A 16,676-nucleotide genomic window follows, 5' to 3' on the forward strand; every position below is an offset into this window, starting at 1 on the left:
TATTTTAGTCTTTTCATTCAAACAATAATAAATTAAAATGCGCATGAAAGTTGTACTATTTGAATATATTTTACTCTCCCCAATGAAAGTTGTACAACATTAAAATTACCACCCAACCCAAGCTCCATTTTAATACATTTTATACATTTTTATTTTAATATGTATAAGTTATTACCTCCATTAGTTGTATATATTTATACTTTTGTTAATTGAGTTGTATCTAAAGTCAACTCATACTAACAATTGTTGGCAAAACCATTATATATAATTGTAGTGCATTTAGTATTGTTTATCGATGTATATGTTTCATTATTTATTGTATGCTATTTTAAACATACATTTGTGTTTTAAACCTATAATTTCCACACGCATATGTGTGCAATAGGATTTTAATATAAAAGGAAGTCTTCCACAATGAAACTCGTCTTTTTTTTTTGGCACAAGAACATTATAAGTAAATTTCAATTCCAATCATTCTACTTTTTAGATTATAAAAGTGGTTAAATTCCAATTTGATTATTATATTTCACTCAAATTTGAGATTTAGTTTATATACTTTAATTTTAATATAATTTAATACCTCAATTTTATAACCATTAATTAGTCTAAATAGTTTATTCTAATTGATGTGAATTTTAAGAAATGTTACCATAGTAAAAATTCATTATTAAATTCATGTTCGTTATAATGTTTTTTTTGGTTACGTAGATTCTAAGTTTATTTTATTTTTCAAAATGCCACACCAAGATAAAAGAATTCTAACAATATTAATAAATGGACTTAAATTTTTAATTAAAAAGTAGATAAACTAAATTTTGAAAATAAAATATGAGAATTAAATTCCAAATATACTAATAGTATAAAAACTTTGAAGAAATTGTAATTTTAAATTTATAAATAAATAATTAATCCAACCCACAACATGAATGAATAGAAATCAAACTAGATTGATTTATAAGTCTAATCAAATCTTGAATTCAAACTTTAGTCAACTTATGCTCTTGTTAAAAAAGTTTTTAATTGTTGAATTTGATAATTAGATTTATATTAGTATTTATAAATTTTTTCGATTTTAGTACTTAAACTTGATAATTAAGTCTATTTTAATCATTGGTATTGTATTCGTTATAACAATTTTACAAATTTCGAGTTAATGAGCCAAAAATAGACTTAGTAGCCGAAATGAATAAAAAATATAAATATTAAATTGAACTTGATCCGCAAGTTCAAGGCTAAAATTACATTAACCTTAACAAAGGCTAACAAAAACGAAAAGGGTTAATTACATTCAAGGTCACTAGACTATTAATAAATTTATCTGTTCATCACTCGACTTTAAAAAGTTACAAAATGATAATTTGATTAATAAAATTTTTTATTTAAGTCATTGAACTATTCAAAATTTTTTTTATTTAAGTTATTAGGTTGTTTTTTTTAAAAGTCCAGCTAGCGAGTTCTAAGGGGCAATTTGATGATCAATATAGTGGATCAGTATCTATCGAAGAGTAGAACAAACCTAGATCCAAGTTAATTTCACGGTCAATGCCAGAAATCAGAGAAGATTGTTGCTTGTATTTTGGTTTGCAGATTTATGTTATTAAAAGTTGTTTAAAAAAACCTTAAACTGTAGAAGAGGATAGGAACAAAAGCTTTTGATTGGTGCAAGCAGTTTAAATGGAAAAGGCCATACAACAACAACATTAACAGCTTAGGGACTTAAATAAAAATTTTCTAATAATTTAATGACCGTTTTGTAATATTTTAAAGTTAAGTTACAAAAACGTAAATTTACTAATAATTTAGTGACATTGAGTGTAGTTTAACCAAACAAAAATCACCAAAACCCTAGCTGGAATTTTACTCGCGCAAAAACGCTAACAGCTCAAACGTTCTGTTTCATATCACACACTCCATTTTTTCGCCGTTATTTCGCAAATTACTCTCGCAAAAATACCACGGCGGTGGGCGGCGTAAACCAAGGCGGATCCGCCATGTCATCCTTACTTGAATCATGCAAGCTTATGGACCAAAGCTCCTCAGCTCTATCCACCGTCGCCATAGCATCTGCCGCCCTCTCCTGCGAGGCCGCAAGGGCTAACTTATCAGCTTTCGACTTGACCGATTCCGGCGACGGATCCGTTTCCAAAGAAGACATCGGGGTTTCTAGCGACATCAAAGTCTTACTTAACGGTTCCAAATTGGCAGTGAGTTCTAATAAAGGTGATGATAAAGTTAACACAGACTCGTTTTCTAAGATCCCTGTTGTTTATGGAAATGTGAGGGAAGCTGTCAAGAGCTTGCATTCTGTTATTCGTGTGGTTTCGAATTCGGGCGAGAAGTTAGGGGGAAAAGTACTGCATTTGTGCTTTGAATTGAGGAATTTAGGGGAGGGCAGTTTGGAAAGAGTGAGATCGAATTTGGGTTCAGTTGGTGTTGAGGGTTTAAAGGGTATTTTTGAAAAGGAGTGTTTAAGTGAGGAAAGTTTGAGAAATGGAGTAAAATTGGCTGTGGAAGCTGGGCTGGAGAAAGATTATGTGAAGTTGGTGAAGGATGTGGAGTTGGTTTTGGGGATTGTATGGAAAATTGTTTCTTGGGAGGCTGTCACCGCGTTTTTCGTGCTTGAAGGTGTTGAGTTTTTGAATGAGAAGAGTGGTGGAAAAGGAGGAGAGTTTGATGGAGGGAATGTGAAAGCGGAAAAGAAGAAAAAAAGGAAGGTTTTGCTTGGGAAGGGAACTAGTGTTATTGTGGAGATGATAAAGGATAGGTTGATGAGTAAGGGAGAGGGTTTAGAGAAAATAGTTGAGGAATTTTTATCATTTTTAGATCCAAAAAGTGCAGATTTTGATGGGTTGTTGAAGAAGGTGAAGGAGATTTTGGAGAGCAATGAAAGTAGAAGGATCCCCAAGACCCCTAAGGTAAAAAGCTGAACCATAATTCTTGTTTCATATTAGCTTCAGTTATCATTTGTTGGAAATATTGCTTAAAACTATAACTAGGAGTTGAGCATTTGCGTCTGGGTTGGTTTATCTTCATTGATGTTATAAACATTAAGAGAAGGATAACGAGTTTACATCATTATAATGCAATAATCGTATGCCTTATTTATTCAGCAGAGTGTTTAAGTTTCTTGGATGTTTCTAGGGTACTCGGGATTTTGCGAAAGAGCAAATGACAATAAGAAAGAAGGCCTTTTCTATTATAACAAAGGTTTTTGAGAGGCATTGTGCCACTGCCCTGGATACTCCTGCTTTCGAATTGAAGGAGACTCTTACCGGAAAATATGGGGAGGATTCAAAATTGATTTATGATCTTGCAGACCAGGTTAGTAAGAACTATCCATTAAATGAAGTCTTTTTCTTTTGTGTGAAATTTGTTTATTATGGCTGTTCCATGTAGAGAAGTTAGATGTATGGTTTATGTAGTTTTAGCTCTAACTTTTTGTCGTATTTGTTTACAGGGTGGAGAGCTTTGTTCTCTACGATATGATTTAACTGTTCCATTTTCTCGGTATGTGGCGATGAATGGTCTCACATCATTTAAAAGATACCACATAGATAAAGTTTGGAGAAGGGATAACCCATCTAAAGGGAGATATAGAGAATTTTATCAATGTGATTTTGATATTGCTGGTCAATATGAAAAGATGGGACCTGACTTTGAGGTTGTAAGAATTTTGTCTGAAGTACTCAATGCACTAAACATTGGAGATTATGAGGTAAATTTTCGTTACTCTATTCACTGTCAGTATTTGATATTCAGCTTCTTGGTGTTAATTAGTGTGTATTTCGGTTGTTATACTAAACTTACAATTTAGGCTGACATACCTGCATGAGCTGTTATACCTGAATTTAACATTTTGCATTTTTCCAACTTAAAAAGATTTAGCACGTTTGTAAATTTCGATGTTTCATTTTTACAATTTTTGGTGAGTTGGTGCAGTTTTAGCATTCATTTTCACTAGCTTGCCTAAGCTCATGATGTCAAAGGCACTTTCCTGTTATTTGTAGCATTATGCTTTTTGCTTCTTTTACTACCATGTTTTGGTTCAAAAGACTGCTCGAAGTGCTTTCCAAATTGGTTAATTTCCTTTTTATCTGCTTTTGACAGATAAAATTGAACCACCGAAAGTTACTTGATGGAGTGCTGGAAATCTGCGGTGTGCCACCAGCAAAATTTAGAACTATTTGTTCAAGTATTGACAAGCTAGACAAACAATCCTTTGAACAGGTTAAAAAGGAAATGGTGAGGACTGCCTCTATCTAGCATCTAAATTCTTGGAGAAACAGTGTAAATATACCACCGTTCAATTATTTTTTCATGACATATACTAACTGTTCCTTTTTCTCTTTTTATTAGTGGATAAATTATGTGTGTTGCATATATTCATTTTTTAGTTATTTATCTTATTATATGTTATGATGGTTTCAATTTGAATTGTTCAATTATTACTTGCTAGGTGGAAGAGAAGGGGTTATCTGTTGAGACAGCTGATAAAATTGGCACTTTTGTGAAGATAAGAGGACCTCCTCTGGAATTATTGTCAAAGATTATGGGAGGAACTGAGGGTAGTGAGCTTCTTAAACACAATGCTTCCAAAGAAGCATTAGGTGACTTGTCCATTTTATTTGATGCTTTGTATAAATCAAGGTGCATAGACAAAGTGGTTTTCGATTTGAGTCTCGCCAGAGGTCTTGATTATTATACTGGTGTCATATTTGAAGCTGCTTTTAAAGGAGGTGTGCAGGTAAATATGTTTTCTGCCAGGGGGCTATGAATGCTATGTACATATACATGAATTCTGTACTGGTTTTTTTTTTTTTTTGTAGTATATTATCAAATATATGTTAAGAGCTTTATAGTGGGTCAAGCCATACTCAAATTTGAACTTTTATGTGATAACCATTGATGGTGAAGGACGAAGGAACTACTTTTTGATTAGGAATTCATCTTTGGTTTATTCTTTGGAATTCTAGGCGGTTCTTTTAGATCCTCCCCCATCTCTGCTTCATAACCCAGGGTGATAGAGACTCTTACTCTGTTCTATTCCAGTGCAAGAGTACGAAGCTATGTAGAACTGTTGTACATGTGCGTATGTGCGCTTCATCAGCGTAGGTTTTTAAGCCCATGAAAAACAAAAGAAACGGAGGTCATTAAGTGCTCCCATTTCCTAGTTTTTCTGTAGGCATTTTTCCAAAAAATTCAAGAATGTTTTCATCATTGGACCTTTTGAAAATGTAACTTTTAACTGCAAATGTCATAACTTTTCTTTTCTTTTGTTGGTTGTTTAGCTGCCCCTTGATAATATGATCGAACTTCTTTTCAGGTTGGTTCAATTGGTGCTGGTGGGCGTTATGACAATCTGATCGGGAATTTTGGCACAAAGCAGGTTCCGGCCGTTGGCATGAGTCTTGGAATCGAACGAGTGTTGACCATAATGGAAGAGAAAGCACAGAACCAGGTGATTTGTATTCCTAAGATGTTTGAGATATATATTCATTAAGTGTGGTGCGAAAGGATTCTCTTAGTATCATTTCCTTTGTTGACTCATTTCTTTTTGAAGTAACCATGTTTGACACCCTTGTCCTATGTATATTTGGATACGGGTATGGTATGATCCTCCAATCATTGAAAAAGCTTTAAAAAAGTTCAGCATATTCGTGGCAAACACATACATGTATATAACACTCATTCGTGAGTCTACCACCACTCGTACTGACATACTTACTTTTGGGACGGCACTTGCAGGCAGTCCGAGCCACTGAAACCCAAGTTTTGGTTGCTGTCCTGGGGGATAAACTCGCTGTAGCTGCAGAACTGGTCAGTGAGCTTTGGGACGTAGACATCAAAGCAGAATACAAGGTTCATAAAAAGGTGATGAAGCACATCGAATATGCCATAGACTCAAAGGTCCCTTGGATGGTGATCGTGGGCGAGCGAGAGCTAAATGAAGGGATCGTAAAATTGAAAAACATCGAAACCACCAACGAGGAAGTGATTCCTAGAAGTAATCTTGTTGGTGAACTACAGCAACGATTGAAGTTGAACCCATGAAAAAGGGGTCTCTTTGCCCTCTCATCATAATGCTCTTCTATTCTCAACAAAGGTAGAGATTCTCAAATATTTTTGTCTGAACATACAAATTTACTTTAGTAATTGTTGTATTGCAAATAGATCCATGTACTCATGCTTTTGATTTTTTTTTATTTAACCATAATTATATTTAAGGTTTTATACATTTTATTTTACTTTTGTGACATTAATATTTCGTCGTTCATTGTAGGCTTTAACGTTGTAATAATTTGGGTAAACCTACTTTGTCAGTCAACTTTTACTTTGGGTGATCTAAGATGCAAATTAACTTGTATATGTTACATTATGTTTATATTTTATTTTGGTCATCTAATTTTAGGTATTTTCATTTTGGCCACGAAAAAATATCCTTATTTTTGAAGTATTGGAGTAAATTTTTATCAAAGTGAATAAAGGTATAAATTAAAATAAAACATTAAAAAAGTCCAAATTTGTATTTTTTATCACGTTATCAAAATTAAAAAATTAATTTTAAAATTTTAAAATTCAAAATATAAAAATTAATTCGATAAATTGTTGAATATGTTTTCTTTTAATAATGTTAATCCATTTGTTATTGTAATCTTAAAATTAATTAAATTAATAAATATTATCCTTAATGAAATTAACTCAATAATTTATATTTAATAATTGTTTACAAAATATAAATATTATATAATTTTGAATATTTTTAGTAAAGAAAATTTGTTACAATTAAAGGTTGCCACATGTGGAGGTACCAAAAATTTAGGAACACAAATGAGCAAGTTAAAGGGCAAATTATATATGTTAAAAGCTTCGAAGGAGCTTGTCTCCCTGTTGCCTTAAGCCTGGAGACCGGGGGTGCTTAGGACCAGAGGTGCTTGCAGACCGGAGGTCGCGGCAGCTTGCTTGCTAAGGTACGAACTAGTGCTGGTAAATGAACGAACCTGTGAATTCTGGTAAATCAACTGACTATGAAGGGTTCCGATTTTATACGTACTGTAGCTAACCGTTACGCTTCTCAACTGCAACTATGTTACCCCCAAACTTTGGCCTCTTTTTCCTTAGCCAAAACCATCCACTCTCACATGATAACTTTTGGTTTCCACCCACGTGGCCACCTTCTCAACCGTCTCATTGATGTTTATAGTAAATCATCAAAGATTATCTATGCTCGCCACCTGTTCGATCAAATTCCTGAACCGGATATAGCTTCAAGAACATCTTTGCTTTTAGCTTATTCTTTATCAGGTGACGTTAAAACAGCGCAGAAAATGTTCGAAGAAACTCCTTTGAGCATCCGAGACAGTGTTTTCTACAACGCGATGATCACAGGCTATTCGCGCAATGAAGATGGTAATTCTTGTATTGAACTGTTTCGCCAGATGTTACTTGATGAATTTAGGCCCGATGAGTTTACTTTCACTACTGTTTTAGGTGGATTGGCTCGTGTTTTCAATAAAGTAATGCAATGTAAGCAATTGCATGGCTTAGTTTTGAAGACGGGTACAGGGTTTTTTACTTCGGTTTTAAATGCACTTGTTTCTGTTTATGTTAACTGTGGACTAATGTTTGAAGCTAGGAAGTTATTTGATGAGATAGATACGAAAGATGAGTTGTCATGGACAACGATTGTTACAGGGTATGTCAGGAATGATGAACTTGATGCAGCTAGAGAGTTGGTTGATGGGATGAGTGAAAAGTTGGCAGTTGCTTGGAATGCTATGATTTCAGGGTACGTACATTGCAATCGTTATGACGAAGCAGTAGATATGTTTAGGAAAATGTATTTTATGGGAATTAAAATTGATGAATTTGCATATACCAGTGTTATTAGTTGTTGTGCTAATGCTGGATTATTTTATCTTGGGAAGCAAGTACATTGTTACGTTTTGAGGACAGAGGCTAAGCCTACCCTTGATTTTTCGTTGCCTGTGAATAATGCATTAATTACATTGTATTGTAAATGTGATAAAGTGGATTGGGCACGGCGGATTTTTGATAACATGCCTGTAAGAGACATTGTTTCGTGGAATGCAATCTTATCTGGCTATGTGAATGCCGGTCGTATTGATGAAGGCAGGTTGTTCTTCAGTAAGATGCCTGAGAGGAACCATTTAACATGGAATGTAATGATATCAGGATTAGCACAAAATGGATTTGGGGAAGAGGGTTTGAAGTTGTTTAACCAGATGAAATCAGAGGGTTTTCAGCCATGTGATTATGCATTTGCTGGAGCAATCAGTTCTTGTTCCATGTTAGGAGCACTAGAAAATGGACGTCAACTCCATGCTCAACTTGTTCGTTTGGGGCTTGATTCAAGTCTCTCGGCTGGAAATGCATTGATTACAATGTATGCAAGGTGCGGTGTTGTGGAAGCTTCCAATCTACTTTTCCTTACTATGCCTTATTTGGATTCAGTCTCTTGGAATGCCATGATTGCAGCTCTAGGCCAGCATGGGCATGGTATTCAGGCATTAGAACTTTTCGAGCAGATGTTGGAGGCAGGCATATCACCTGATCGGATTACTTTCCTAACAATCCTATCTGCATGTAGCCATGCAGGTCTAGTCAAAGAAAGCCAATATTATTTTAATTTAATGGATAGGCTTTATGGAATAACCCCAGGTGAAGATCATTATGCCCGTCTTGTTGATGTGCTTTGTCGAGCTGGAAAGTTCCTAGAAGCAAATGATGTGATTTCATCAATGCCTTTTGAGCCGGGCGCGGCAGTTTGGGAGGCTCTTTTGGCTGGGTGTCGGACTCATGGAAATGTAGATTTGGGGATTCAAGCCGCAGAACGACTCATTGAACTGATACCACATCATGACGGAAGCTACGTGCTTTTGTCTAATATGTATGCTACTGCTGGGCGGTGGAATGATGCCGCAAACGCACGAAAACTAATGAGAGATAGAGGAGTACGCAAGGAACCTGGGTGTAGTTGGGTAGAGGTCGAGAACAAAGTCCATGTTTTCTTGGTTGATGACACAGTGCACCCTGAGGTGCAAGCAGTGTACAGTTATCTTAACAAACTGGTGCCGGAAATGAAAAGATTAGGTTATGTTCCGGACACAAAGTTTGTGTTACATGATATAGAGTCTGATCAGAAAGAACGTGTCTTGTCTGCTCACAGCGAGAAGCTTGCCGTAGCTTTCGCACTAATGAGGCTTCCTCGTGGAGCCACGGTCAGGGTATTTAAGAACCTTAGGATCTGTGGAGACTGCCATAATGCATTCAAGTTTATGTCAAAAGTGGTGGGAAGAGAAATTGTTGTAAGAGATGCAAAGAGGTTTCATCATTTTAGAGATTCCCAGTGCTCTTGTGGTGATTACTGGTAGGCACAATTTTTGTGAAATATGATTCATTTATAACTTTAATTTTTAAAAATCATTGTATTAAACCATTAGATAAATTTATTTTAATATAATTTGTTTAAAAAAAATTCTTGTCCTATTTCATTCTAATTTATGAAGAATATTTATTTACTACTAATAAGTTGAGCATTTATGTAAAATTTTACATTTGCTATTGAACCAGATTATGTCATCTTTCTATTTAAAAATAAGCATAGATAGTTATTTTTAATATTTTTAGGAAATCTTCTGAAGAGAAGAAAGAAAATAAAAACACATAGAAAATATGGTAAATCTTGAAAAAAACGTATTAATTACTATACTATTTGTTCAGTTGTGTCACTCTTAATCGAGTTATCAACTCAATTATAAAAGTACAAAATATTCTTTTTAAAATTATAATTAATGTTGTTATGATGTCATTTGTCTTAAGGATTGAACACTTCCAATAGTATTAGAATATAAGTTTATTCATTATTGAGAAATTCTAAAAATATATATTTTTAAGATAAAATATTCTTTTAGCGTTACAAAATCTAATGTTTGTTAAAATTTTCTACAAAATCGCATTTTAAATAATAATAAATAAATTCATATCTTATATCAATTAAATAAATTTAAATAATTCAAAAAATACAGATAACACAAATAACACAATCCAGCACATGCTTCTACCTTTTTTTAGAAAAAAAAAATCATATCTGCGCAAAATCCATAAAATAGCAATTCGAAATTTATCATCCGAAGCTACAATAGGAAGGGTGCTTGATCATGTATATAAAGAAATAACCTTTTATTTTATTGAACTCAAATCTAAAATACATGCCCTTATAGTTTGCAACATTTAAGTCAAAATTTAGCAGCAACACGATCTTACAAACATTAAGAAACCAGCATGTTTAAGAACTATTTCAAACCTGCAATTTATTGGAATTAAAACCTTTCCTTTTTCTTTCTGGAAGTACCCATTGACAAACTTTGTTTCATGTCCTTTTTGCTTCTAAAATCTTAAATCACAGCTTATGAATGGTTTCCATGTCACTTACTTCCTTAAGGGTCCCTTTCTCGACATGATCCCACCACTTGAACAAGAAATTATCCACGACGAGTCTGAACCATGGTGACAGTTTCAAACCGTCTTCACCAGCATCAGCTTTACGCAGTAACTCCTTCAGTTGGTCACGGTTCACGTATTTAGCCTCTGCTACCTCATCAGGGTTTGGATGAACGTTAACATCTCGGACAATGAATAGGAGGTAATCAACTGCAAAATAATGAACAGGGTCATGTAATATCCACAATGCCAATTGGTGGGCCAAGAAATGGATACAAAATAATTGTAACACCAGCTATTGAAATATATATTTTGTAAACTGTAAACTGTAATAACTTTCCATCAAAACTTTTTTTGATTGCTGATTGAGCATTAGCTCAGTTGGCATCGTTGCTATTGCAACAATTCAGATGACATAAGTTCGAGCATGCTTAAGCACGTATCTCCCTTAGATTTAAAGGCTAGGAGGTTATAGGCAAAGGTATGCATTGTATCCAAAAAAAAAACTTTTCTTGCGGTTAAAAGACTTGAAAGTGACCAAATATGCAAAACTTAGTGCTGAATGTTAAGCAGAGAGAGAGTGTTGGTATTACGTTCATGCTCGCCCCACTTGCCGTCGGAAGGTGCCTTGTATAGCATGCGGCTCAGTGGGACGAACTGATCAACAGGAACATCTTCAGCAGGAATACCGAGCTCATCCAAAAGCTTCCTTTGGGCAGCATTCCTCACCCCTGTAAGCAGAAAATTAGAGAAGGAAATAGGAAAATTTTATCAGCCACAGTAAGAAAAAAGTGCTGGTAGATTGAACAGGTGCAGAAGATATATACCAAGATGATTCTCCGAAATAAGCTCAGATTCACGATATAAAGGATGGCTGCAACAGGTGTTTGTCCAGACAAGAGGGAATGTTACCTTTGTTGCAGATCGTTGCTGCCCAAGTACCCAAAAGGAAAGGCAAGTGAAAAAAACTTTCCACATCGAATATTTACAAAGCATAACTAGCATATGCTATGATGCTATCAAGCATATACATTTTGAATTGGCACAAACAAGAACAAAAAAAAAATGCTATGCAATGTATTTGGTGTCATAGCCGGAACCAAAATAGAAATTAAGAGTGGAGTTAGAGGTGCTAGCTAGCTCCACTAAGGGTGTGCTTGGTTAAACAGAAAAGTGGAACGATGGGAAATAGGAAATATGACACTGTTCTCTCCAAATGCAAAAAAACAAATCATTCCAAATTGGAAAGATAAGAGAAGAGAAAAAGAGAGAGATGTAAGTTAAGTGTTCAAAATTATGCATTTCTTTTTTCTCATTTTTCAACTATACCAAGCAATGAATGAAAAAAAAATTACCTTTTTCTTTTAATTTTTTTATTTTTCCTACCAAGCACACCAATAGAAAGAAAAAATATATTCTTTTATCTTTCTACTTTTCTACACCTTCAATTTTCCATATTTCCATTTTTCTTTCATCTTACCAGGCAAAGCCAAAGACCAGGAACAATATCCTGCTCCCCACTTTTTTTTTTTACTTTCTCTTATTTGTTTTAACAACCATTCCATAAGTAAAAGCAACTGACCCTACAGAAATTGACTTAATAGTGGTCAGCCTATCCAACTTCGGACTATTATCGATTCTCCTTTTACTTTGGGGTTTAGGACTAGTAAGGTTCTCTAAATGATAAAAAGGACAGTGATTTAGATTCCAAAAGCATGATTTCCAATGAATGTAAATGATAAAGAAAACAAGGCAAATAAATACACTCAATGGCATAACATGTTTGCTTCATGGTCATTATAATGCTGAAGTTCGAAACAACAGTTCTAAATATCTCAACTATCCATATTCTATCATGTTACCTGAAGGAGCAACTCATATTTTGTGTTAAACAAAAATACACTGAATGCTCTATGCAGCATCTTTCCAGTTAGAATCTTTTCCCACAAATGACCTGTAAATTTTCAAACGGTTTTAAAAATGCAAAAATAAAGGCAACATACTGAAGAAATTGACTGCAGAAAAAGAGACTAACGTCCTTTAATTCCCATAATGCAAATGTAAAACACAAACTCAAAGATTCAGCATCCAGGCCAGAGATTCAAGCATTTTTTTTATCTTCACTTCTTAAATGATAAACAGAATAAAGGGCCCACATGCACATGAAGTGATTCATCTTAGAGCCTAATGAATAAGCTCATTGGATTTACATAGCCAAAGTTCTTGATAAAGATCGATGTTAAAGGTTTTTCTTTTTAATGTTATAAAAGAAATTAAAAAGCATTAAATAATTCAGGCTCGGCCAATTGTATAACCAGGGTTTTGCAAAATACTGAATAAGTTTAAGGCTCCAGTGTACTAAGAAATTTCTACAAACAAGCTTTTCCATCTTATACAAATTGAGAGATCATTAATAGGCCCATTCTATATGAAAGTCACCGACAAATTTAATACTGGATCATCTTTCTTATTTCAACACCAAAACAACAATAATATGATTTCCACCAATCAAGATAATATGCCAACTTAAAAATATTAACACTCAATAATTAAATATTAGGAGCAAATATATCACAATCTCAACATCAATATACTCAGTAACAAAGCAGGACTACATTCAACCAGTGTCCCACATTTAATATTTGCATACAATCTCTGCTCAGAGAAAAGTGAAACTAAATAAATATTAGGAACACAATAAAACCATGCAGCTTCCTCGTGTCCTTCTAATCTCACATATAAAAGGAGGGCTCTTTTATTAACCATTTATGGAAGTCCCAAGTATAGCAATGGAGCAAATATATCATAATCTCAACATCAATATACTAAGTATCAAAGCAGGACTACATTCAACCGGTGTACCATATTTAATATTTGCGTACAATCTCTGCTCGGAGAAAAGTGAAACTAATTAAATATTAGGAACACAATAAAACCATAGAGCTTCCTCATGTCCTTCTAATCTCACATATAAAAGGAGGACTCTTTTATTAACCATTTATGGAAGCCCTAAGAAATTTTACCAACTTTCATATGAACGTTTTACAACATATCACAACATACTCAGTCTTTGTTGTCAGTGATGGCCACCACAGAAGCTAGACTCAGCGGTGCAAATGCTATATTGTGCCAAACAAGAAGAAATTCAGAGGAAATACATATAAATAATAGCTAGATAAAGAAAATGTCATAATTCAGTTAATAACTAATCTTGTGACTGGACGGTTAACATAGCTATTTGGTCATCACAATAACAAGTTTCTTTCATGACCAGATTACATCATATGCAGTCCATTGAACTTCAGGAAAAAGAAAGTGAGCATATACAACATAGAAAAAGCGAGTAAAAAAATAATGAAAATCAAAGTGCTGTGCCCCATGGAAACTGCATCATAGACATTTTACTTACAGTTGTACTTCGATTCATGGCCAACAACATTATCACTCTCGTCCACTAAAATACATCTACAAGAAGATCGAAACAAAGGCCAGTAGGTTACATACAGTATGGGACTGATAAAAAATTCTGAAGCATATGTTAGCGTTACATACAGTCAGGTTGCTTCTGTTTTTAGGCTTCATAACTGCCATAAAAAATAGATAGCATCCAAGATAATAATACTAATAATTAATTAATATGGGACTAGCTAGCAATATCATCCTATTCATTTTTCGCAGTCAATATATCCAGCCGTCAAAAGATGATCATCCAATAATATGAATAAAACTATGGTCATAGTATCAGGTTTTTAATAAATATTTCTCCCTTTTTTCGCTGATGTATTAAAATAATTTTCAGCAGTCAATATACAAATATGGCTCAAATTTTAACAGCCTCTGACACAATGAAAGAAAAGGGAAATTATTTCTCTGTTACAAAAGAGGTTCCCCAAACATTTTCCCTTTGAATCACCAACCAGAGTTACAAAAGTTCCAATCTCATAAATCATCAAATCATGTAGCTAAATAAATTATCAGTTTAAGTCCACTTTCAATGCTTACCAGCTAGAACACACATATACGTATGCTTTATTCTATACAACAAGTCTACGTGAAATTTATATGTATTGATAAAAGAAAAGGGGCAAATAAAACTGGGTTTCAATCAACAAAGTTATTAAACAAGCTTAAATTTCAGTTACGTTGTTTGTAAAACGATAACATATATTTTCAAAAGAGAAAAAGAAAAAAAGGGAACCTAATGAACTCAGTTAACTTTAGCTTAAACTTCCCTTCTTTTATCCATCATTTTCCTCGGTAATCAAACATAGCATCAAACAGAAGGCAATGGAAAAATGGCAAAACCGTAAATAAGGGCGAAAAAAAGGGGAATCGGGGGAAAGTGGAAAACTCACTCATCCTCAAACATGAGGCGTCTTTGGACAGCGTCCATACCAACGTCGGGAGCGTCACCCATGGTCGCGGTGGCGGCTGAAGCTTGGGTGCGAAAAGACGGGGATACCCTCGAGGAAACGAGGGAGGAATGGGGGAATCGAGGGGAAGGAAGGGCAAAAGTGGAAGAAATGGAAAGAAGGCGGCGCGTGGGAGGAGAAGGGAAAGAGGAAGAAGCTAATGAGCGAGAAAGGGAGAGAGCGTATGGAGTATTTAAAAGCATAAGCATTTGTTGGTCAGTGCTGCTCTCTGCATATGCTCTACTCTGTCAATGGAATCGGCCACATTGTTGTTTAATGTCTTTTGCCTATGTTTTATTCATTTTTTATAGACTGAAATTTTGACTCTTAATTTCTTTTTTTTCTTCAAAGGGTAAACTATAATAGAGGTCACTCAATTATGATTTTTTTTCTTTTTTGGTCACCTAACTATTTAATTTTATCTTTTTTGTCATCAATCGGGTAACGCAAATATTGAAACACCCAAATTTCAATGAATAGTTGGGTGACTATTTTGTAACTTTTCATAGTTTGATAACCAAAAAATAAATTTACTAATAATTTGGTGATAAAAAAGAAAAAACCATAATTGGATGACAGCTAATATAGTTTACATTTTTTAAAAAATGGATTAATATAAATTTTAGTCTCTGAAATTGGTAATTATGTCTGCTTTAGAACATGGTCTTGAACTTTGTAATTAGGTCCATTTTGATTCTTAAACTTGAATCCTATCAGAATTTGATGGTGTGACACTTGAAAATTGTACTACGTAGTCAAAAGTATATATTTTTTAAGTTCAGGGATAAAAATAAATCTATCTGTCAAGTTTAAGTACCAAAGTGGACAAAAAAATATAGACACCAAATCTTAAAAGTTCACGTATTAGTCACAAAAAGTTAATTAATGTCGTTAACAAATTTGTGTCAATATTAAAATTTGAAATTCAAAATTATAAAGATTAAGAATAATCCAATTAAAGAACATGGATTAAATTTACAACTTTACGATAATATAAAACTAATAAAAATTTTAATTGTTACTGTTCTAGATCAAGATTGAAAATTCAAATTTTAAAAATACATAAACTATATTCGAAATGTATAAAAATTAAAATTAATTAAATTATAGCAAGCTTGAATAAAATTTAGGAATTGATAGCAGAATTTGACTGTACTTTTGAAAGTGAGAAAATTATTTTGGTAAATCAAAGATTCAAACATTATTGAAACTAAATTTAGTTAAATATTTTACAATAATATATAAAATATAGTTCTAAGCAGTAAAAGATTTTTTAATAACTTCAAATGGAAAGTTAAAAAAGGGTAAATTATATCATTAGTTATTAAATTATGGGTAAATTTTGTTGTCACTTAATTAAAAAATTATAATTTAGTTACTGAATTATTCAAAAGTTTTCATTTAAGTCATTGGGTTGTTAAAATGGATGCTACATGGCTTTCTTTATTCATGTTGTCTACATCATTCGAAAGTTCTTTTTCCCCTCCTCTTTTACAGTTTAGTTTTTTCACGAAAACACCTTTAGACGTTACAAATCTGCAAGTCAAATTCAAACAACTTTTTTCTTCGATCTCTAACACTAATCGTTAGATCGACTCGGGTCTAAGGTGTGTTCTTCTACTTACTGATGAGTACTGATCTACCATATTGACTATTGAATCGTTGCTTGAAGCTCGCTAGTAGAACTTTAAAAGAAAAAAACTTAACAACCCAATGACTTAAATAAAAACATTTGAATAATTCGTAAACTTAAATGAGAATTTTGAATAGTTTAATGACTAAATTGTAATATTTTTTAATTAA

General features: G+C 33.5%; 3 protein-coding genes across 4 annotated transcripts; 2 read left to right on the top strand and 1 right to left on the bottom strand.

Annotated features, from left to right (window-relative positions):
• Positions 1-1,851: 1,851 nt before the first annotated feature.
• LOC105792709 (histidine--tRNA ligase, cytoplasmic) lies at positions 1,852-6,364 on the top strand. The gene is made up of 7 exons (XM_012621435.2): positions 1,852-2,915; positions 3,142-3,321; positions 3,458-3,715; positions 4,108-4,242; positions 4,457-4,744; positions 5,324-5,458; positions 5,746-6,364. The coding sequence occupies exons 1-7, from the start codon at positions 1,992-1,994 to the stop codon at positions 6,049-6,051; spliced, it is 2,226 nt and encodes a 741-aa protein (XP_012476889.2). The 5' UTR covers positions 1,852-1,991; the 3' UTR covers positions 6,052-6,364.
• Positions 6,365-6,867: 503 nt separating this feature from the next.
• LOC105792707 (pentatricopeptide repeat-containing protein At1g25360) lies at positions 6,868-9,533 on the top strand. 2 transcript variants are annotated; one of them, XM_012621433.2, is made up of 2 exons: positions 6,868-7,407; positions 7,489-9,533. In XM_012621433.2, exons 1-2 carry the CDS (start codon positions 7,026-7,028, stop codon positions 9,390-9,392), a joined length of 2,286 nt encoding a protein of 761 aa, XP_012476887.2. In that variant the 5' UTR covers positions 6,868-7,025; the 3' UTR covers positions 9,393-9,533. The 2 variants fall into 2 exon arrangements, with proteins under 2 accessions (XP_012476887.2, XP_012476886.2); XM_012621432.2 differs by having other exon boundaries at positions 6,869-9,532.
• Positions 9,534-10,185: 652 nt separating this feature from the next.
• On the bottom strand, positions 10,186-15,154 carry LOC105792720 (isopentenyl-diphosphate Delta-isomerase I). Its single transcript, XM_012621458.2, has 6 exons — positions 14,817-15,154; positions 13,871-13,926; positions 12,324-12,415; positions 11,289-11,391; positions 11,055-11,192; positions 10,186-10,671 (listed from the first exon to the last, which is right to left on the bottom strand). The coding sequence occupies exons 1-6, from the start codon at positions 15,080-15,082 to the stop codon at positions 10,421-10,423; spliced, it is 906 nt and encodes a 301-aa protein (XP_012476912.1). The 5' UTR covers positions 15,083-15,154; the 3' UTR covers positions 10,186-10,420.
• Between the last annotated feature and the right edge of the window lie 1,522 nt (positions 15,155-16,676).

The sequence above is a fragment of the Gossypium raimondii genome, chromosome 8 (assembly GCF_025698545.1).
Source record: "Gossypium raimondii isolate GPD5lz chromosome 8, ASM2569854v1, whole genome shotgun sequence".
Taxonomy (NCBI): domain Eukaryota; kingdom Viridiplantae; phylum Streptophyta; class Magnoliopsida; order Malvales; family Malvaceae; genus Gossypium; species Gossypium raimondii.

Bases quoted from the DNA above. Each gene is read 5' to 3' on its own strand.
- LOC105792720 (XM_012621458.2), bottom strand. From the start codon at position 15,082: ATGCTTATGCTTTTAAATACTCCATACGCTCTCTCCCTTTCTCGCTCA. The intron at 13,927-14,816 runs GTGAGTTTTCCA...ATCTTCTTGTAG, and splicing joins CGCCTCATGTTTGAGGATGA to ATGTATTTTAGTGGACGAGA. The intron at 10,672-11,054 runs GTAATACCAACA...ATTATTTTGCAG, and splicing joins CAAGTGGGGCGAGCATGAAC to TTGATTACCTCCTATTCATT.
- LOC105792709 (XM_012621435.2), top strand. From the start codon at position 1,992: ATGTCATCCTTACTTGAATCATGCAAGCTTATGGACCAAAGCTCCTCA. The intron at 2,916-3,141 runs GTAAAAAGCTGA...GGATGTTTCTAG, and splicing joins GGATCCCCAAGACCCCTAAG to GGTACTCGGGATTTTGCGAA. The intron at 5,459-5,745 runs GTGATTTGTATT...CGGCACTTGCAG, and splicing joins AAGAGAAAGCACAGAACCAG to GCAGTCCGAGCCACTGAAAC.
- LOC105792707 (XM_012621432.2), top strand. From the start codon at position 7,026: ATGAAGGGTTCCGATTTTATACGTACTGTAGCTAACCGTTACGCTTCT.